The sequence below is a fragment of the Trachypithecus francoisi genome, unplaced genomic scaffold, assembly GCF_009764315.1.
Source record: "Trachypithecus francoisi isolate TF-2019V2 unplaced genomic scaffold, Tfra_2.0 Lachesis_group5, whole genome shotgun sequence".
NCBI lineage: Eukaryota > Metazoa > Chordata > Mammalia > Primates > Cercopithecidae > Trachypithecus > Trachypithecus francoisi.
The window spans coordinates 31,117,066-31,140,954 of record NW_022681470.1 but is presented as its reverse complement, the minus strand read 5'-3'; the positions used below and the strand labels follow the sequence as shown (position 1 = coordinate 31,140,954).

The 23,889-nt window shown below is 36.3% G+C and overlaps 1 protein-coding gene and 1 pseudogene across 1 annotated transcript in view; one reads left to right on the top strand and one right to left on the bottom strand.

Annotated features, from left to right (window-relative positions):
• Positions 1-23,889, bottom strand: part of RABGAP1L (RAB GTPase activating protein 1 like) — a 799,508-nt gene that overhangs the window by 591,013 nt on the left and 184,606 nt on the right. The window contains 1 exon segment of the mRNA XM_033198684.1: positions 5,325-5,418. Within this exon segment, the coding sequence (XP_033054575.1) occupies positions 5,325-5,418 (94 nt within the window).
• Positions 8,528-9,293, top strand: LOC117075957 (annotated as a pseudogene).

The following is a 23,889-nucleotide window of genomic DNA, read 5'->3' as shown; positions in this document are numbered from 1 at the left end:
AATTTGTTAGATTTCTGTCTATTTCATGGTTTTCTTTTACGGTGCTTTTTTGTTTCAACATTTCTATTTTCAATTTTTCATTGCCAGTATATAGAAATGAAACTGATGTGCACATATTGATCTTGTATCTTTTAACACTGTAAAACTCATTTATTAGATCTAGGAGTTTTTTGTTTGTTTTGTAGATTCCTTGGAGTTTTCCACACAGACAATCACATCTTTGCAAATAGAGACAGTGTTATATTTTCCTTTCCAATCTTGTTTGCCTTTTATTTCCCTTTCTAATCTTGTTTGCCTTTTATTTCTTTTTCTTGCCTATTACACTTGCTAAGACTTCTAGTACAACGTTGAGTAAGACTCATGAGAGTAGATATCTGTACCTTATTCCCAGTCGTGGGATGTGACATTCTTAAGTTAGATGTTAGCTGCAGGTCTTTCATGGGTACCTTTTATCAGGTTAAGAAAGCTCTCTTGTATTCCTAGCTTGCTGAGACATTTTTTTGTTTTTTGGTTTTTTAAAATCATGAATGAATGCTGAATTGGGTCAAATGCTTTTTCTGCATCTATTGAAATGATTATATGGTTTTTCTTCTTTAGCCTATTGATATAAGTGAATAACACTGATTTGTTTCCAAATGTCAAAGCAGTCTTGATTCCCAAAATATGTCCCACATAGCCATGCGACATTATCCTTTTTTAAGTTTACATATTATTGGATTTGATATACTAGGACTTGTTGAGGCCTTTTTAGTCTATATTCATGAGGGGCACTGGTCTGCAATTTTCATTTTTGTAATATTTTCATCTGGTTTTAAGAGCATGGTAAGCAAATGACATAAATTAGCTGGAGAGTATTGCCTTCTCTTTTGTTTTCTGGAAAGTTTATGTAAAATTTATATACTTTTTTCTTCCTTCCTTCTTTCCTTCTCTTTCTTTCTTTCCTTCCTTCCTTATCTTATCTTTCTTTCTTTTCTTTCTTTCTCTCTTTTTTCCTTTCTTTCCTTCCCTTTTTCTTTCTCTCTCTTTCCTTCCTTCTCTTTCTTTCTTTCTTTTCCTTCCTTCCTTTCTTTCTTCCTTCTTTCTTTCTTTCTTCCTGCCAGTCTGTCTCTCTCTCTCTCCTTCCTTCTTCCTTTCCTTTCCTTTCCTCTACTCTTACTCTACTCTACTCTACTTTACTTTACTTTCTGACAGAGTCTTGCTCTGTCAGTGGCTGGAGTGCAGTGGTGCAATCTTAGCTCACTGCAACCTCCACCTCCTAGGCTCAGGCAATTCTTGTGCCTCAGCCTCCCAAGTAGCTGAGATTACAGGTGCACACCACCACACCTGACTAATTTTTTCGGTATTTTTAGTAGAGACAGGGTTTCACTATGTTGGCTAGGCTGGTCTCAAACTCATGACCTCAAGTGATCGGCTTGCGTCGGCCTCCCAAAGTGCTGGGATTACAGGCATGAGCCACTGCGCGCAGTCTTATTATTTTTTTCTTAAATATTTGGTAGAATTTGTCAGTTTGGCCTCAAATTTTCTCTACTGAAAACTTTTTAACTATAAATTCAATTTTGTCAACTAATATAGGACTACTCAGGTTATTTCAAGTAAGCTTTGGCAATTTATGACTTTCAAGTGTTTGTCGATTTCACCTAAGCTTCTAAATTTATAGGCAGTGAGTTGCTTATAATATTCTTTTATATCCTTGTAATGTCTGTGATGATCTGTAATGATGTAGCCTCTTTGATTCTTGTATCTGTGTTTTCTCTCTCATTTTTCTTGATCAGTCTAGTTAGATGTTTATCATCATCAAATATATTAATCTTGATAAAAATTAGCTTCAGTTTGACTGATTTTCTGTAGTGTTCTTCTCAATTCCATTTATTTCTATTCTTATTTCCTCGCTTCTGCTTGCTTTGGGTTTTTCTCTTTTTTCCTAGTATCTAAAGATAGAAGCTTAGATCATTGACAGACTTGTTTTCTAGTATAATATGCCATGAATTTTAAATCTATTTTGAAATAAGAGCATGCAAAGGCAAAAAAGAAAAGCATAATTTTTTTCTATATTAAATTTTGTTTATCATTTTAGAATATTAACTACCATGTAGAAAATATTATGAATAAATAATTTAAAATCAAAAGAAACTTGATTGATAAAAAGCCAATGTCTGTCTCTACTTCCCTTCCCAACCATTCTCACCTTGCCATTTCTCCCAATAAGCATGTGGACTTTTAACTAAATTTCATCTAAGAACCAAGAAAGTGAGATGTTTGTACATATTCTCTTAAATGAAAGAGCCCAGAGTGTTATTGTAAATACCTCATGAATGGTGATATAATCCCAAACCATAAAAAGACAATAAAAATTAAGGTATTTTCTCAATCTAAGGGCTAGGAAAAAGAAAAACAAAACACACAAAAAAACTTTGCAAACATTATTCCATTTCTGAAAGACAAAGCATGCATATATGAGCAAGTTTATAAAAGCTTCACTGGAAAAATGGAACCCAAAACTGTTAAATAACTTGTGCAAGCTACCTATCAAGTTAGCACTACAACTGGAACTCTAATTCAGCTCTGAGTTTTAGCATAATGTATTTTTCCCATTAAACTATATTCCCCTTCCATAGATCTTATCAAGTTGAAATTATTTTGCCTTTTGGAGTAAATTATGGACAAGAAGAAACATCTTATCCAAAGAAAATTAGTTTCTACAATACCTATATATAGATCTCTAAGAGCTCTTTTGCTGATTAGTTTCAACTGGAGTATAAGGTATTAGTTTTAGGTGTCATGTATTTTGCTATACTAGAAAGAATGAATGTGTTGGGCCGGTAAAAAGTAAACACACAATTATCAGTAATGAGAGATCCAGTAAGAAAGGAGCCCTTGTTTTATGAAGTGACCACAATGGAAGACTATGCCTCTGTTCTTGACCAGAGAATCAGGGAAAAATAAATTCTGGCCAGAGAGTAGAGCTGCCGCAGGAGAGACGTTGCTTATTTCTATGGTGCATGGAGGTCCACGTAAATTCCTAAGCCTTCCCCCAGCAAATAACTTGAAGTGAGAAAGGAAAAACCATGTGATAGTAGAAGCCAAGCCGTGGTATCAATGCATATGCTACCATTCTATCCACTGCTGTCAATCACATCCATATGGTTGGACCATAAATGTACACTTTCAGACCAAAGATGAAGAAGATTAGGAAAAGTTGTTGGTGCTGTTTTTCTTTTTTTTTTTTCCTTATCAGTGTTCCTAATAAATAAATCTCTATCTAAAAACTTTGGATATTAAGAATGCCTAATTCAATTGGCCCAGATAAATGGGTAAATGAGAATTAGACCCAGCTTTTACCCTTTTGTAGTCATTTACCCACTGCCTATCAACTACAAGTCCACCCTTCCATATTCTGCTCAAAGATATAAGGGCCGAGAATCTGCAGACTACATATCCCAAACTCCCTTACCCACTGGCTTCCAGGTTAGATTCTGCCCATGAGTAATAGACATATACAGGTGGAAGGTAGAAGAATGGAAGAAGGAATTCCATTGCCAGCACCAGCTATACCATAACTCCTGAAAAATACTAATTCTAGCCAGGGCAACAAGTACCAGCACCAATGATGTGGTTCTCCCCACCTGCTCCGATACCCAAGATCTGGATATCTCTTCAGAAGTGTGGGACTAAACAGTTGTCCCCTGCCCTGACAGTTCCTTCTAAACACTAGCTGCTATGAGCATCCTCATAATTCTAAGCAACCAGGATGCAGCCCTCCTCAGAGATTCCTGCGTCAGCTCCTCAGACGTCCTCTGAGTTCCTAGATTCTGGTAACAATATTTCTTTCATTTTATTTCTCCAGTCCTATAGGCCATAGCTATTTCCTACTACTTGGGTCACTCCAGTCATAATGTCTCCTTTCTGCTCTCTCAAACTTCTAACACATTGTAAGCCAATTATCTGCATTAAAATGCTTCTGTTTTAAAAGTTTAGCATGTTTCCTGTTCCCCAGCCTGGACTGAGGCTGAGAAAGTCACCTGCCTCTAACTAGAACACACTCTCCCATCTCACTTCCTGCCGCTCTCCATCCCCCATTGAAATTGTCCTAACTCAGGACCATCTAAAAAGAGAACTGTTCATCTTAAAGTAAGAGAGTAACCCTAAATAAAACAGATAAAAACATACGAGATAAATTTAGATTTAGGTGGACAATGCTTGCAAATGAGTAAATTAGATCCTGGATATAGTGTGGGGTAAAATTGTGTAAGATTTTTGAAATGGACAAAAAGATTACTGAACATCATTTCAGTGGAAAGGCTGGAACATCTGGGAATTGTGTGACAACACAGAAGTGTGTGCCTTTGTCTTTCACTAGGCTAGTTTACAACTCTCAACATATATAACATAATGGCAATGCAAAGTTTACTGTCCATAGCTATGCAAAGGATTCCCATTCTTGGTAGTGCAAATGAATTGCCAGGTAAAGAAAATAAATCTCTAAATCAACTCCTTATTTTGACTGGCTCTAACACCTTACTGGTGCTCCATATGAAAATAAAACCTAAAAGCTATTGGAATGAAAAAAAAAAACAACAAAGAAAAAACCCTTTAAGTCTTGAGAGAGATGTGACTGCCCAGACTTTGTAGTCTCCCCTGGACTACCTGCATGCATGTAATCTGATATGCTTATTCAACAATAAATTGAATTTCTACGTCTATATTAGTATGGGGAAGTATTTTGTTGGCAGGATTTTTTCATTACACCGACATATGATGGTCCTTTTAAAAAACGTATTTAAAATAAATATAAAGAGTACTTAATATAATAAATATAAACAGAGTACTTTTTTGTAATTCCACATAAAATACATCAAAATTTAAAGTAATAGTTTTAGTCAGAAAGAATGAAACAAGCTGTGTCAGTGGTAAAATGAGAAATTCTAAACTATACAGCCTATTTTAGTGGTAATAGACTTGGTTTTAAAAAAAATGTAACCCTTTAACAGTAGACATTTAAATGCATTGGCAATATAACATAAAATTGACTCTGCTAAATGATGTGAAATAATAAGACAAATAATAAGGTCTGAGTGAAATAATAAGACAAAGACATCTTCTAAAAGCAAGTTAAATAAAACCATACTTGGGGGGAAGACCTAGCCAAATATAAAGAGTATCTATAAAATATATTTTGATTTTTAAGTTTTTAAACAACATTAAGATATTAAGATAGATTTTAATATTAATCCTTTAAAACCTATTTTAACACACAGATTTTAATACAACAAATTAACATCAACTATGTAAATATAAAATTTTCAGTATGAAAAATAAAATTTTACCATTTTCCTAGCAATTCTCCCCAAGAATATAGGATCTTCTCAGGACAATCCTTAGACACATCACCTGTTCCACTTGAGAGTTCATTATCACTGTCTGCAGAAGAAACACAAACACCAACAAACATGACTTTATATATTACAGTAGATACTTTAAATATCATAAAACAAGAAAAATGACTGTGTCTAATAAAACAATCTTCTTTTTACATTATTACATGCATTGCAAAAATAATGGCAAGAACTTCATTAATCTTCAGTGCCTAGATATTTTAAAAGAACAAACTTTTATGAAAATGTCATATACAGTTTACATAACATGAAATTGAAAATACCTACAAATAAATAGCTATATCCAAAGAGTAATGTTTAAAAGCTAGTGGTGGCACAAACTGGTAATTTCTATATGGTGTTCTACACGACAGATATTCTCAAATTTTATTAATGGGACCAACAAACATAAAAATTAAGGGTGAAACATATATACCTAAATATTACACTGAGAAACATATATATTATGACATGAACATACAAACAACCAGAAATGTTATTAAAAAAAAAAAAAGTTAGGTTTCTTAAGATGTATTCGTAAAAAAAAAAAAGATATTTTTAACTAGAGGAAAATTGAAACTGGCCTTTTTATATGGCAATTTTACAAAACACCTCAAAATGTAAAAGAATATGGGTTGATTTACAGTTTACAATCAGTGGTGAAAATGACCAATACTAAACTCTATAAACCTTTTAAGCAGTAGCAGAGGTAGTAGAGAAAAGAAAGAAAGAACAACAGATACAATTTACCTATTATAAAATATTCTTTGACACAGTACTACATAAGAAAAGGCTGGAGAAATACTATCGGAATAAAATAAGATAGCTGAAAACCTATCTGGCAGATAACAAGTACCAAACTTTTATCAACACTGTGACAGTACAATGGGGATTGGCATTTAGTGGCTCCCACAGGGATCTGTGTTAAGAACAGTATTACTTAGCAAACCACAAAATCCAATGATCCAGTATTAATTAGCATACCACAAAATCCAATGATCCGAGTATATGCAGCATCAGAAAACATTAATGTAATAAGTAATGGTTTATTTGGCCAGGTTAAAACATTAGGTCATAGCCATACAAAAAAGATTTGATGACATATTTAATAAAATATAACCAAAATATGTCCACATACAGAGACAAATGTTTCATCATCTTTAAAGCAATACTAGGTAAATAAGAATTATAAGTGACATTTAATGCAAAAAGTGAACATCATTCTGGTAATTAAAATGAAGGCAAAGAGAGTACACACTAGCATAACTGTTCTAGAAATACCTCACATAAGCAACTGTATGAAGCTTGTAATAAGTTCATCATGAAAAGAACAGATATTTTAAAAGTTAAAGCAAATGAAATATTACTACTATAGAAGTAATATAAACAGAAACAACTGAATGACATAAATGGAAACAACTAAAGCTTTAGTGTTACAATACCCTGAAGAACTATCCCATGTAAACAACTATCTTTTATAACATTTATAATTTTTTATTTAAACTGAGGCACTTTTTACAGTGAAAGGACACTATTAAAAATTATTCTTGGTCAAGTGTGGTGGCTCAGGCCTGTAATCCCAGCACTTTGGGAGGACAAGGAGGGCTTAAGCTCAGGTGTTTGAGACCAGCCTGGGCAACATGGTAAAACCCTGTCTCTATCAAAATTACAAAAAATTAGCTGGGCATGCTAGCATACTCCTGTAGTCCCAGCTACTCGGAAGGCTGAGATGGGAGGATCACTTGAGCCCAGGAGGCCACGACTGCAGTGAGCTGAGATTGTGCACTGCACTCCTGCCTGGGTGACAGAGTGAGACCCCATCTCGAAAAAAAATTATTCTGGAAGACAGGTTAAACTTAGACTATGTCATGCAAACAAGGACTGATAATTGGCCCACTTATAAACTATTACCAAGTATAGGTACTTATAAATTGGTATTCAATTAAGCAAGATCCAAGATCATCCCATCTAATACTTTATTCTGATCCACAGTAAATAATAATATGCCAAGGTTTCAGGCTATTTGATGATGTTGTACATGCCAAATTAGAGACTAGAATCTAGGAACACAATGAAAACAAAAAAAGGGAAATGGAAATAAACATTCCTGGATATCATAAATCTTGATTATAATAAAAATGAGAAGATAATACTGATGACAGAAAATCTTTCAAATTCGTAATACTCTTGCTGAGAAAGGAATTCCTAAGCATAAGAACAAAATCAAAGATACCATTAAAAAGATTTAAAAATCTGACTACCTATAAATTAAAAACATCTATGACAGTATAGAGTATGTATATTTTTTAAAAGCAAAAAAATTTCTAACATTTGACAAATGGCTATTTTCACTAATATATCACAATCTTACTAATCAACAGAATAAAGAAAAATCCAACAGAAAATTGAGCTAAGGATATCAAGACAGTACAGGTCACAATATGTAAAACATGACTAAAATAAAAATGTTACAGAAAACCCATTTCATTAATCTTTTAAATGCAAATTAAAACAATGAAACATATCTACCAATTACATTGACAGTATAAAAATTGATAGTACTTAAGTTTTCCTAAAAGCATAAGGAAACAGGCAAGAAGGTTGATGTTTAAATAAGAACAATCTTTTTGAATTTATTAAGATGCTAAGTTAATATATCATTTGATCAAATGTATCCTCCAGAAACACATACTCCAAAGACATACGTGTAACAGGATTTTTAGTGTATCACTGCTTGTAACAGTAAGAAACTGAACTATCAGTAATCCATCAATATGTTTTACTAGCTAAATTATGGTATATTCAAGAGTATTCCAGAGAACACTATCAAGTAATTTAAATGAATGGGATAAATTGGTCTATGCTGGCAACCACGGGTGGGAGGACAAGGATGCTGCCCGGTAGTCTGCTTGCGTGCATGCATGAGAGGTGGCAGGTCTCCAACTCTGGCCTTCCCCACTGACTGTTCTAGCACCACGTTTCAAGCTGTAAACCAGTTTGGTACCCAATTGGCAGAAGCCATGGTGACCTTGTCACAGCTGCTAAAAGCCCGCAGCAACACAAACCTTGACAAAATTGATATGTCTTTGGATGGTGTCATCAAACCGAATTGAAAGGAAGGAAAAAAGCAGACTTTTCCAAAACTAAACAGAAGACTCCAGCAATTTAGGATGAGAATACAATGGGTACTCCAACAGAATTCTGGTTTTGGTAAAACCAGTCTAAGCTGTAGAGGAAGAGTAATGCCTAGAAAGAGACATCCTCATGGATAATCATTGGCCTTGCAGTTAGGAAATCATCTGGAATTGGAAAAGGAATTAGTCCTATGAATTGTCCATGTCTAAGTGACAATAATACAAAACACTATTTTCCAGTGTTAAAAAGAAAGGCAAGCCTTCTGAAACAAAATGAAGTGTGTAGGAAACCAGTTGCAAGTCTCAAGAGACTTAACCAGCTAAACAGAAAAAATAACATTACGGCCAATTTTACCAGTAGAAGAAATAAATTAAGACATCAGAAAGACACTTCACAGGTAACTTTTCTTTCTGGAAGAGGCCTGAAGAAGGTTCAGGCCCAGTTGAACATGGAGCAACTGCTAGAGTAGTAGCAAAGAGAACTAGTGAATGCCAGACTTCTATCAGAAACGCAGGAATCTGACTATATCTACTGACAACCCTGGAGCAGTACAATGCCCAGCAACTGAGAAACCATGATTAATTCACACTGCTGTACCTTCATTCTTTAAAAAACAGCAGCAAAAAAATATAAAGAAAGTTCCCGTGGGTGTTTCCCTACAATCTGACATAAATAGTGTTGGAAAACAGACAGAGATAGTTTTGAATGAGCAGTTTGGGATCCTGAGAAAACAGAGCCACTCTCACATGTAACAAAGGGGGAAGTCACTTTTTCACTGTGGAATAAATCTCATGTTACAGGAACTATTGAGTAACGACTGTGTTTGAAAAAGTTAGAAGAGTTCTTCACAGAAATTCAGAAACTTTACTTCAAAATATTTATAAAGCTAAGTAACATTTATTTTTCAAGGTTTAAAAAAAAGGATAAAATAATGCCCTGAAAGAATAACAGGGAGTATACGTATCTGTTCTTAGACTTCACAAATGGCTCAGGCAGAACCCATTATCTGTTTGACTTCTTTTGTTCCTTGAGCAGAAGAAAATGACAGAAAGATATTGCTAGTGCTGACCTTTTTTTTTTTTGGAGACGCAGTCTGGCTCTATCACCCAGGCTGGAGTGCAGTGGCACCATCTTGGCTCACTGCAACCTTCTGGGTTCAAGCGATTCTCCTGTCTCAGCCTCCAAAGTAGCTGGGACCACAAGGGCCTGCCACCACACCTGGCTAATTTTTTTTATATTTTTAGTAGAGATGAGGTTTCACCATTTTGGCCAGGTGGGTCCCAAACTCCTGACCTCAAATGATCTGCCCACCTCGGCCTCCCAAAGTGCTGGGATTACAGGCGTGAGCCACCATGCCCGGCCTAGTGATGAACTTTTAACAAGGAATGTGGTTGCAGGAATTAGTCTCAGTTTAAAATGTTGGTGTTTAAAGGCTGTAAATGCATATTTACAAAGTTGTCCAATAGGGCCTTGGAGGAGAAGGTCCAATTTAAAAATCTGAAAATGTGTTTAGTAAATGAAAGTGTAAGAGGAAGTAGTAAGTTGAAGGACAGATAACTGAGATGAAAAACTCAAAACTGAGGTCCCAGGCATACTGTTTGGATTTAGTATAGTCTTGAGTCTAGTGTCCACAAATAATTCTTCAAATGATGTTTAGAAGAATTATAATTATTAAAATGAATTCACTACCCTGGATATTTTGATAGTAAAATTTATAGCCATAAAGTGCCAGACTTCTTACTTGAGAAGTTAAAATGTATAAGCTTTAGAGCTTGCTAAATTAAATAATTTATAGCTCCAAAGACAAAAATATACTGGTATTTGTCACCAAAAAAAATTCAAAATTTATAATAGAGTTACATTGTAACCTTGTTGTTTACCTTTCACTCTGATTTATTGTACGGTATAAATTAAAGTTCAGAGGGCAGAGTAAGATTGCAGAATAGAAGCCTACACGAATCACACTCCCACACCCCCTGGAATACCAAATTTAAACAACCATCTGCACACAGAAAAACACTGTCATAAGAACCAAACATCAGGTGAGCAATCACAGTACATGGTTTTAACTTTGTATTACCAAAAGAGGCAATGAGGAAGAATGGAGAGACAGTCCTGAGTTGCTGATACCACCCCACCCATATCCCTCAGCAGCCGCTTGTGGTGCAGAAAGGCAATTTGTGCGCTTTGGGGATACAGAACACAGCAACTGCGGGACGTCACATTGAATTCAGTGCTGCCCTGTCACAGTGGAGGATAGAGCCATCCTAGGTTCAGCTAGCACCCACCACAGAGGGAGCATTTGGACCAGCCCTAGCCAGCAGGGAAACACCCATCCCAACAGATGGAACTTGCTCAGCAAGCCTCAACACTGCAAACTGAAATGCTCTGGGATCCTAGGTAAACTTGAAAGGCATCTAGGACACAAAGACTGCAATTCCTAGGCAACTCCTAGCACTAGGCGTGGCTTAGAGCTATTGAAATAGGGTGGCATGTGACCCAGAGAGACACCAACTGGCATGGCAAAGGGAGTGCTTGTGTCATCACTCCCCCAACTCCAGGCAGTGAAGCTCTCAGCAAGAAAGTGTCTCCTACTTTCTGCTTAAGGAGAGGAGAGCAAAGAGTAAAGAGAACTCTGTCTTGCGTCTTGGACACCAGGTCACTCACAGTAGAATAAGGTAACAGGCAGAGTCATAAGGCCTCAATTCCAGTACCCAGCTCCTAGACAACATTTCTAGATACACCCTGGGCCATAAAGGATCCCACTGCCTTGAGGGAAGAACCCAGTCCTGGAAGGATTTATCATCTACAAACTAAAGAACCCTTGGGCCCTGAACAACCAACACTGATACCCACAAGTATACCATTGACCTTGGGCTCTGAGACATGCTGGTTTCAGGGGTGACCCAGCACAATCCAAAATAAATAAAATTGGAGATAAAAAAGACATTACAATGGATACTGCAGAAATGCAAAGTATCATTTGTGGCTACTATGAGCAACCATATGCCAATAAATGGTAAAATCTAGAAGAAATGAATAAATTCCTAGACACATACAACCTACCAAGATTGAACCATGAAGAAATCCAAAAGCTGAACAGAACAATAATATGTAACAAGATCGAAGTCCTAATAAAGTCTCTAAGTAAAGAATAACTTGAGACTTGATGGCTTCACTGCTGAACTCTACCAAATATTTAAAGAACTAATTCCAATTCTACTCAAACTGTTCTGAAAGATAGAGGAAGAGGGAATACTTCCAAACTTACTCTAGGAGGCCAGTATTACCCTGATACCAAAACCAAAGACATATCAAAAAAGGAAAACTATAGGCCAATATCAGTGATGTACACTGATCCAAAAATTGGCAACAAAATACAAGCAAACATGAGTTTGACAATACATTAAAAGGATCATTCATCATGACCAAGTGGGATTTATCCCTGGGATGTAAGAATGGTTCAACATATGCAAATAAATCAATGTGATCCATCATATCAACAGAATGAAGTACAAAAACCATATGATCATTTCAATTAATGCTGAAAAACCACTCTATAAATGTCATCATTCCTTCATTATAAAAACCCTCAAAAATGGGGATAGAAGAAACATACTTCCATATAATAAAGGTCAAATATGACAGACCCACAGTTAGTATCATACTGAATGGGGAAAAACTGAAAGTCTTTCCTCTAAGATCTAGAACAAGACAAGGATGCCCACTGTCACCACTGTTATCCAACAAAGTACTGAAAGTTCTAGCTAAAGCAGTCACACAAGAGAAAGAAATAAAGGACATTCAACCTAGGAATACAGCTAATTAGGGATGTGAAAGATCTCTTCAAGCAGAACTACAAACCACTGCTAAAAGAAATCAGAGATGAGCAAAAACAAATGAAAAACATTCCATGCTCATATACAGGAAGAAGTATTGTGAAAATGGCCAAACTGCCCAGTGCAATTTACACATTCAAGGCTATTTCCATTAAACTACCATTGACATTCTTCAGAGAACTAGAAAAAAAAATTTTAAATTCATATGGAACCCCAAAGAAGCTTGAATAGCCAAGGCAATCCTAAGCAAAAAGAAACAAAGCTGGAGACATCATGCTACATGACTTCAAACTATACTACAGGGCTATGGTAACCAAAACAGCATGGTACTGATATAAGAACAGACATATAGACCAATGGAACAGAATAGGGAACCCAGAAATTAGACCACACATCTACAACTATCTGCAACAAACCTGACAAAAACAAGCAATGGGGAAATGATTCCCTGTTCAACAAATGGCACTGGGATAACTGGCTAGCCATATGCAGAAGATTAAAACTGGACCCCTTCCTTATGCCATGCACAAAAATCAACTCAAGATAGATTAAAGAGTTAAATGTAAAATCCAAAACTATAAAAATCCTTAAAGACAACCTCAGCAATACCATTTGAGACATCGGCACAAAGATTTTATGATGAAGATGCCAAAAGCAACTGCAACAAAAGCAAAACTTGACAAATGGTATCTAATTTAACTAAAGAGCTTTTGGCACAGCAAAGAGAACAATAACAACAAAACACTATCAACAGAGTAAACAGACAACCTACAGAATGAGAGACCATTTTTGCAATTTATGCATCTGACAAAAGCCTAATATCCAACATCTATAAGGAACTTAAGCAAATTTACAAGAGAAAAACAACCCCATTAAAAAGTGGGCAAAGGACATGAACGAACATCTCCAAAAAAAGACATACATGGGGCCAACAATCAATGAAAAAACCTCAACAACACTGATCATTAGAGAAAAGCAAATCAAAACCACAATGAGATACCATTTCATACAGTCAGAATGGCTACTACTAAAAAGTCAAAAATAACACATGCTGGAGAGGCTGTGGAGAAAAAGAAATGCTTATACACTGTTGGTGGAGTATAAGTTAGTTCTGCCTTTGTGGAAGACAGTGTGGCGATTCCTCAAAGACCTGAAGACAGAAATACAATTTGGCCCAACAATCCCATTACTGGGTACACTCAACGAAATATAAATTGTTCTATTATAAAGACACATGCACACGTATGTTCACCGGAAAACTATTCGTAATAGTAAAGACATGAAATCAACCTAAATGTCCATCAATGATAGACCGGATAAAGAGAACGTGGCACATATACACAATGGAATACTACGTAGCCATAAAAAAAGTGAGATCACGTCCTTTGCAGGGACATGGATGGAGCTGGAAACCATCATCCTTAGCAAACTAACACAGGAACAGAAAACTGTATAGTGCACGTTCCCACTTATAAGTGGGAGCTGAATGATGAGAACACATGGGTACATAGAGGGGAGCAATACACACTGGGGCCTATCAGATGGCTGAGGGTGAGAGGAGGCAGAGGATCAGGAAAAGTAATTAATGGGTACTAGGCTTAATACTTGGATGATTAAATAATCTGTACAACAAACCCCATGACACACATTTATCTATGTAACAATCTGCATATGTACCACAGAACTTAAAAGTGTTTTTTAAAAGGTAGAAATAAAGGGCATCATACTGAAAAGGAAGAAGTCACATGAAACTTGCTTGCAGATGATACCATCTTATATTTGGAAACAACTTAATTCTCCACTATCAAAAAAAACCACTAGAACTGATAAATTCAATGAAGTTTCAGGATACAAAATATACATACAAAAATCACTAGCATTTCTATATGCCAACAGTGAACAATTCAAAAAGGAAATCAAAAAAGTAATCCCATTTACAGTAGCTACAAATAAAATTAAATACCTATAAATTAAACAAAGAAGTAAAAGATTTCTATAATAAAAACTATAATATGCTGATGAAAAAACTGAAGAGGACACCAAAAAAATGCAAAGATATTTCATATTCATGGATTGGAAGAATCAATATTATTTAAATGTCCAGACTACCCAAAGCAATCTACAGATTCAATGTAATCCCTATCAAAATACCAATGATATCATAGAAATAGAAAAAATATCCTAAAATTTCACAGAAATAGAAAAAACATCCTAAAATTTATATGAAATCACAATAGACTCAGAATAGTCAAAGTTATTCTGAGCAAAAATAACAAAACTGGAGCAATCACATTACTGACTTCAAACTATACCACAGAGCTACAGTAACCAAAACAGCATGGGACTGGCATGAAAAAAGACATAGAGACCAATGGAACAGAAGAGAAAACACAGAAACTAAGTCCATGCATCTACAGTGAACTCTCTTTTGACAAAGATGCCAAGAATATACATTTGAGAAAGGATAGTCTCTTCAATAAATGGTGCCAGGAAAACTGAATATCCATAGGCAGAGGGATGAAACTAGGTCCCTAACTCGTCATATACAAAAACCAAATCAAAATGGATTAAAGACTTAAATCTAAGACCTAAACCTAGAAAGATACTATAAGAAAACATTGGGGAAACTCTCGAGAACATCAATCTGGGCAAAAATTTCTTGAGTAATATTCCCACAAGCACAGGCAACCAAAGCAAACGTGAACAAATGAGATCATATCAAGTTAAAAAGTTTCTGCACAGCAAAGGATACAATCAACACGGTGAAAAGACAACCCACAGAATGGGAGAAAGTATTTGCAAACTACCCATCTGACAATGGATTAATAACCAGAATATACAAAGAGCTAAAACAACTCTATAGAAAAGAATTTTAAAATCCAATTTAAAAATGGACAAAAGATTTGAATAGACAGTTCTCAAAAGACATACAGATGGCAAAGAGGCATAGAAAAAGGTGCTCAACATCATTGATCATCAGGAAAATGCAAATCAAAACTACAATGAGCTATCATCTCACCCCAGTTAAAATAGCTTATATCCAAAAGTCATGCAATAGCAAATATTGGTGAGGATGTGCAGAAAGGGGAATTTTTGTACACTGTTGGTGGGAATGTAAATTAGTACAGCCACTACGGAGAACAGTTTGGAATTTCCTCAAAAAACCAAAAATAGAGCTACCATATGATCCATCAATCCCACTGCTGGGTATACACCCATAAGAAAGGAAATGAGTATATTAAAGAGATATCTGCACTCCCATGTTTATTGCAGCATCACTCACAACAGCGAAGATTTGGAAGCAACCTAAGTTGCTTTATCCATTCATCAACAGATGAATGGATAAAGAAAATGTGGTACATGTACACAACGGAATACTATTCAGTCACAGAAAAGAATGAGAGTCTATCATTTGCAACAACATGTTTGGAACTGGAGGTCATTTTGTTAAGCGAATAAGCCAGGAACAGAAAGACAAACATCAAATGTACTCACTTATGTGGAGGAGTTAAAAATTTAAACAACTGAACTCAGGGAGACAGAGAAATACCGAAAGATGGGAAAGATAGTAGGCGGACAGAGTGGAGGTAGGGATAATTAATGGGTTAAAAAAATAAAGTTAGAAATAATGAATAGAGGCCAGGCATGGTGGCTCACGCCTGTAATCCCAGCACTTTGGGAGGCCGAGGTGGGCAGATTACCTGAGGTCAGGAGTTCGAGAACAGCCTGACCAACATGGAGAAATCCTGTCTCTACTAAAAATACAAAATTAGCCAGGCGTGGTGGCGCATGCCTGTAATCCCAGCTACTCAAGAGGGTGAGGCAGGAGGATCACTTGAACCTGGGAGGCAGAGGTTGCAGTGAGCCGAGATCGCACCACTGCACTCCAGCCTGGGCAACAAGAACAAAACTCTGTGTCAAAAAGAAAGAAAGAAAGAAAGAATGAATGAATAAAATTAGTAGTTAATAATACAATAGGGAGACTATAATGAATAATAATTGTACATTTTAAAATAACTAAAAGAGTATACTAGGATTGTTTTAACACAAAGGATGTTTCAGAGGATAGATACACAATTTTCCATGATGTCATTATTATTCTATGCATGGCTGTACCAAAACAGGTCATGTATCACATAACTATATACAGCTACTATATATCCACGATCTTTTTTTTGAGACTGAATCTCCCTCTGTTGCCCAGGCTGGAGTGCGCTGGTGCGATCTCGGCTCACTGCAAGCTCCACCTCCCGGGTTCATGCCATTTTCCTGCCTCAGCCTCCCAAGTAGCTGGAACTACAGGCACCCACCACCACGCCCAGTTAATTTTTCGTATTTTTTTTTAGTAGAGACAGCATATTTCTGTGTTAGCCAGGATGGTCTCAATCTCCTGACTTTGTGATCTGCCTGCCTTGGCCTCCCAAAGTGCTGGGATTACAGGTGTGAGCCACCACGCCAGGTCATCCACAAAATTTTTTTAAAAAAATAAACAAAATGAATAAAAAAGGTAAATATCAAAGTCCAATATTAGGACAGGAGATGAAAACTAGAAAAACTAATTAATTAATTAATTAAATATCAAGAATTTATGGGGAGAAAAGAGTTCCTCTCTCTAACTCTGACAGGATGGGAGGAGTTAGTCTGTTGTGCCAAGATACTGCTAAAAGTCATCAGATGTTGTATACTGTAAATTACGGTATAATGCCAAATGCACCAAAATACCACAGCTACAAGTTGTATGTTTGGTCATTTTGAAGCTTGGCATATTAGTTTACTATAATGTTAAAAACATCTAAGCAAGCGTTAGTTTCTCTAGATCATATTATTAGTTTTGACTTTTCCTGCAAAACAAAACAAAACATTATCATTCTTATTTTCATAAATAATGTAACTTTTATGACTATACAGATCTTTTTGAAAAACTGTAAGAAATTATGCCAAACTATTACTAGCAATTATGTTTCAGTATCTCCAACAGTATCTTACCACATAGCAAGCACAAAATATTTAGGGAATACTTCTTTTATTTCTGAGTTTTATATTTCTGAAATATTCTAATCTCTTATAAGTATGCATAATGATAATAAGCATGGCAAAAAAAATTTTAACTTCTGAACAATCCCTATTGCTATATGAAACAAAAACCTATTATTATAAACCCCAACAATGAGCTATAAAATCTCACTGTTAACAACAATTGCTGTCTTCCTGACAAGCTCCCAAATTATTTTCCACTACAAAAGGATATTAGAACTATAAAAACCTAGATTATCAGAGGAGAACCACAAGAAAATAAAAGATAATGAGCACAATTTGACCAGATCCCTGATGAACAAGGGAGACGCAACAGCAAATCAGGGGCCAAACAGTTGGATGAAAAAACAGTTCTTGGCCAGGGAGGCTAGGAACTCCAGGCTCTTATTAAATGTCTTCCTTTTTTATCTATAGTCCATTCACTGTTCTAAATTTTAAAGGCATTAACCCATTTAATCCTCTAAAAACCTAATGAGGTAGTCACTATTAGTTTGCCCATTTTAAAAATGAGAAAATTGAGGCAGAGAGAGGTTAAGTAACTTGCCCAAGGTTATCCTGCTAATAAATGATAAAAGGTTAGAAATTCAACCTGTGTTTGAATCCAGAGTCAAACACTACCTTCCCTTATAATTTTTCCCACCACATTTTGTAGAGGAGTCTGTATCTGGCATTCAGCAGATACCAGTCAGTGTGCCAAGTGCCAATAGGCAGTAAATGTTGGGCACTCGTGCCAAAAACAGAAAAGCTAGGCATATTAAAGGAACATGCCCAAGAAACAGTAAATTGGGGCCAAGATTTAATTGAGAGACTTCAAGGGGTAAAATTCCCTTGATGCCCAGAAAGAACAAAAATGAAATGAATATCCCAGTCACATCAAGCATATGACCCAGATCTATCTTCCTCTCTGAAGAAACCACTAATCATGAGTGTTTTAAACACTTTGGCAGCCTGCCAGAGAGGAATAAAGGAGCTGAAGAAAAGTAAATTAAATTTCCTACTGTAGTAGATAAGACAAGTTTCTAGATAGGATGAATAAGCTAAAAAGGAAACAAGAATGAAAAAGACACTGGAGACCAAAGTACAGTAACAGACACACTGAGAAGGCTTGCAAGTAGAACATGACGAAGAAGAAAACAGAAGGAACAATGAAACAGTGCAGATATGTAAAGGGGTAACTGAAGGTTTTGAAAAAGCAACTGTATCCCATCACACATACAAAAAAATTGGGAGGACAAATAATAGAAAGAAGCTTAGCCAAATCCTACTTTTCCATCATAATTCAGGTTAGGGGTTACCCTCTTCTGGCTGGGTTAAATACTGACCCCTCTAGGCCTATACCATCATAACACTTAGCAGGTCATATAATTATCCATTTTCCTCCACATTTTCTCTCATACTATGAGTTTCGTGATAGTAGTGGCCACTTTTATTTCTATATTTGCAGTGCTAGATTAGTACTTGGCCATAAGAATATTCAAAATTTCCTCAATGAGTGAAGGGCGAGGACAAAGGAAAATCCATTAAAACTAGGAAAAATGTATGCCTTGGAAATAAATGAACTTTAGCATATAGGCATTTGTGTGCAGACATGGGTAAAAGGCAACTAGGTTCATTCAGTCTGTTAAAGTATACCCTATCCAACAGACAAAATGGACTTCCTGTGGCTAATTGAGATGCTCAAAGTTAAGACAGAACCAGGCGGCCATCCTGGGTGAGGGAGCAGTCATGTACTCTGTGTTCTCAGAAAGATGTAAAAGTGTCACAGGCCCTCTCTTTCTACAATCAAGCCAAACCAGTTCCTGATGTCTGTGCCAAGATAAGTAAACCAAAAACCCTACACCACCTGCCAGTCATTTGAAAGAAACATCTGACAGAGACCTCTGGTTTAGGGCTTGGAAACTAACCAATCAGGACTCACCTGCCCCAGCCAAGCAGGGCTCAGCCATATCAACGAATCAGAACTCCACTGTGCCAACTATTCGGAACTACATGAATTTAAATCTTTCACTTGCATAAAAGACCTGACTGGGAATTTGGGAAGTGTATTTTTCTATAAAATCCAAACCTTCTCTTTTTTCTCTGAAATGCATTCTTCATTTTACACTGACGGCTGTGTTTCCCTGGTTTACAAACTGTTTACTGGGAAAAAAAGTCTCTTTTCCCCAAATTCCTTTTTAGAGAATTTTGTTCACAAGTCATTCATAACCCGTAGGACCCAAAGTCAAATGGCCTAGATTTGAAGCCCAGTTCCAACATTTATTAGTTGTGATATGGATCAAGGTATTTAACTCTCTGTGCTTCAGCTGTCTATATCTAATAACAGTACTCATCTTAGAGAGTAGTTGTAAGAAATGCTTGCAAGTTACTCTATGTGAAACATGTTATTAGGGTGCCTGGCAAAGGGCAAGAGCTCTGTAAGTGTTAGCTATCACAAGCCATTACCATTTAACAAACATGAATGCCTACTGGCACAGGTTTGAGGAATATATGAGAGGAAAGTGGAGATATTAAATGTATACTCTTCTTTACCCAACTCAGGAAATAAAGAAAGATAAGAGACAGGTTAATATAGCTAAAGAGAACTGCACAGTCAGTTCGAGCCTTATGCTCCCTTTATCAACTCCCATTTCCTGGAAAACTGGCCAGTCCTTCCTTTTTGCTATGTAGACTTCTACTATAATACATATAAAACTTTCATGAAAACATGTTTGGTTTTATTTACTCGTGTGTTTAATATCTACAATATTCGTGTTTACATGTATTTTCTCTTTCCTAGAATCCAGGCTCTCTGAGTGCTGGGACTGTATCTTATTTGTCGTTATATAGTAGCTTTTAGCACATGACACTCCAATGTGAAATAAAGAATTTTTGTGTTAGTGCTTTATTTTTAGAATATGTTCACATGCTTAGGGTAAGGAAAAACAATAGAGAGACAAAGACGAGGAACTGTGTACATTCCTTAAAAATATGAAAGTGCCCAGATTTGGGGATGTGACTGATCAGGAGGGCACTTTATCTTTTGACTGGGACTTCGGGAAACTATGAAGATGTTAAGAAAGGAAATTAAGAAAATTCATACCTAGCAGTCCCAACTTCCTCTATAAATTTTAACATTAGAAGAGATCTCTGAGAGACTATGCTTAACTTAGGGAGTAGAATTTGGTGAAGTCTCCTTTAATATGCCTAACTTCAACTCCTTTTCATGAACATTTTCCTCATCTATTGCAGTTTACTGTTCTCCTTCAAAAAGCAGTACTACACAGAGTATACAAGATGTCATCAGACCCATACAGTAGGACTACCATTTTCTTCAATCTAAACATGTGTTGAACGGAAATAATAGTCTCAATCACATAGTGTTGTAAAAATTAAATGAAAATATATATGAAGTGCTAAACATAGTATCTGACACACAGTAGTGCCCAAGTGTTAGCTATCATTCTTTGAATTAATATTATTGTTATTGAGTCTTCTGTTTTATGTCTATCACTTCAAAGGTAACTAAAAACACATTCCCAGTTTGTTTTATCTCTTATTATCCACTGATTTTTAACATGTAGAGGTCAGTAGCTAACTGTGCAACACCAAAATAAGATACAATAGATGTAAATTTTTAGATCAAACAAAATAAATTTATGTATGATACTTCAATCAAAATAATTTCAGGGCTGTTTCTCTTAATTTTGGTCACTTCCTGCTTTGAAAAAAAAAAAAATTGTGTTTCTATTAGCAATGCTTTTCATCCTAATAATAAAAGGAAATTTTCAGAATCAGTATTAATTGACATTATAAAAGAAATATCTATACACACAATTCTTTTTTGTTTTCAAACAAAGTTAAAAATAAATCACAAAATTGGGGCAAAAATACACAAAATCTCTTTTCTTTGCTTTTTTTAACCAGAGAATTACTTTAAAAGCTACCAAGTAGAACACAAATAAAATGTGATTGAGGGTCTTCAGAGATTTTTCTCTTAATTTTACTGTTTTTAGTAAATAAATCCTTGCTTAAAATAATACAGACAACAATAGCTTCTATAAACTTTCCTCTAACCACAACAGGGGAAAAAATCCAAAATCTTATTAATCATGCAAGCCTGTAGGAAGAAGCACAGATCAGAAAAGGTAATAATCATACTTGTCTAACTAGAATAATATAAAAGTGATCTATTTTCATTACCTCCATGTAAATTAGGTCATTTTGGACTGTGAAAGACTAAAGCCACATGTGTATGATCTTAAATGCAATATAATCTCTTGTTTCTCAAATGACAGAATCAGAATACTATACCTGTTCTACAGAAAAGCTGACATACAAATGTAAACCATTAAAGCTAACACAAATCATCTTTAATTTCTTAAATATTATAACATTTCCCACTGTCAAAAGCAGGGTCATTTATTATAGAGAGAAGATTCAAGGTAGAAAAGACTACAACTCAAATGATTTCTTTCCCAACTTGAGCATCATCACTGTCATTCTGAATCTAATAACAAGTTTTTAATTAAAAATCCCTGCAGCTGCTAAGCATAAGTGATTAATAAAAACGTATCATTAATCATTGAAGCCCGTCAACTACTCAAGACCTAGGGCAGTCAATACATCTTATCTGAAGAACAGTTAACAATATTGGCCGGGCGCGGTGGCTCAAGCCTGTAATCCCAGCACTTTGGGAGGTCGAGACGGGCGGATCACGAGGTCAGGAGTTTAAGACCATCCTGGCTAACACGGTGAAACCCCGTCTCTACTAAAAATTACAAAAAGCTAGCCGGGCGAAGTGGCGGGTGCCTGTAGTCCCAGCTACTCGGGAGGCTGAGGCAGGAGAATGGCATAAACCCGGGAGGCAGAGCTTGCAGTGAGCTGAGATCCGGCCACTGCACTCCAGCCCGGGCGACAGAGCGAGACTCCGTCTCAAAAAAAAAAACAAAAAAACAACAAAAAAAACAATATTAAGGAAAATGCTTTCTTAATCATAGGGTGGCATGTGGTTATCATTCAATAACTGAGGAATGTCTACTTTATCATCTATGACTCTTTTTTCAAAGTAAATTGAGAGGTAGCAAAGGAGAAAAGCACTCTGCAGGTGATAGGAAAGGACATACATAAACAGCTACAGAAAGGATTAGTTTTAAACATACATTCAAAGAAAGGCTTTTTAAAAGGCAGCCAATCAATTACAATAAAAAAATTAAGCAAGTGTTGGAGGTAATAGAAGCAAAGCTTCCTTTGAGCTGGAGCTGCAAGGTAAAAATTAATTAATAAAAATTAAATTGAATTAAAAGAAAGAAGCAAAGTGGTGGAAGAAAAGAAAGAACCCATCAAGATAGCTCAAACTTAACTAATGAATGAAAAGGAAGCTTGCTAACATCTGTTAGATGTTAGATGTTAGAGCCCATCTCTAACTGGACAGATCACTGTCTTCAATCAAGCATGGAATTCTAAAAGGTAAAATACAAAGCAATAATAAAAGAGAAAAGCCCACAATACTAGCCAAAACAACAACATGAAATCAGATAGTCAAGGAAGTAACAGTGAGACCAGGTTCATATCTGCATTCAGATTTTTGTATAATCCCCTCCTTAAGTCTATTTGTACCACTGAAAAGAACCAAACTGAGTCACTGAGCAAATTCGAATACCAGACATGGTAAAGACAGAGTAGCTATCAAGGAAAAAGGCACTGGAGTGAGGAAAAAAGACAGCCTTGAATTGCCTACACCATCACTCCCTCATCCCTGGATGGTGCCTGTGTGTAATCCATGTACTTGGGGGACAGAGCACAGTGATTGTGAAACTTTGCATTGGAACTCACTGCTGCCCTATCACAGCGGAAAGTAACACAGGACAAAATTCAGCCCATGTCAAAGGAGGGAGCATTTAGACCAGCCCTAGCAGGAGGGAATCCCAGCAGTCAGTGAGTTCCAGATAGCTGCACCACCACAGGCTAAAGCACTCTGGGGTCCTAAATAAACCTGAAAAACAGTCTAGGCCACAAGGACTGTAATTCCTGGGAAGTCTTGATGCCGTGCTGGGCTTGGAGCAAGGGGACATGAGGTGCATGTGACGTAGATAGACACTAGGTAGGGCAGCCAAGGGAGTGCTTATGTCACCATTCCTGTAATTCTAGGCAGTGTAGCTTGCAGCTTTGGTGGATACTCCTTCCAATTTGAGGAAATAAGAGGAGAGAGTAAAGAGGACTTTGTCCTGGAACTTAAATACCAGCTGAGCAATAGTAAAATAAAGCACCAAGCAGAGTCCTGAAGCCCCCATTCCTGGCCCTCACTCTCAGATAACATTTCGCAACACACTCTAGGTCAAAAGGGAAAAGGGAATCCACTCTTGGTAGGATTCATCACCTGCTAAATGAAGAGCACTTGGGCCTAAAATAAACATCAGTAGTAGCCAGGCAATAGAGCCACACGCCATGGACAAGACCCTGTACTATGCTGGCTTCAGGTCTGACAAATGACAGTCCCAAAGGTGGTGGCCACAGAAATGGTTGTGTCACCC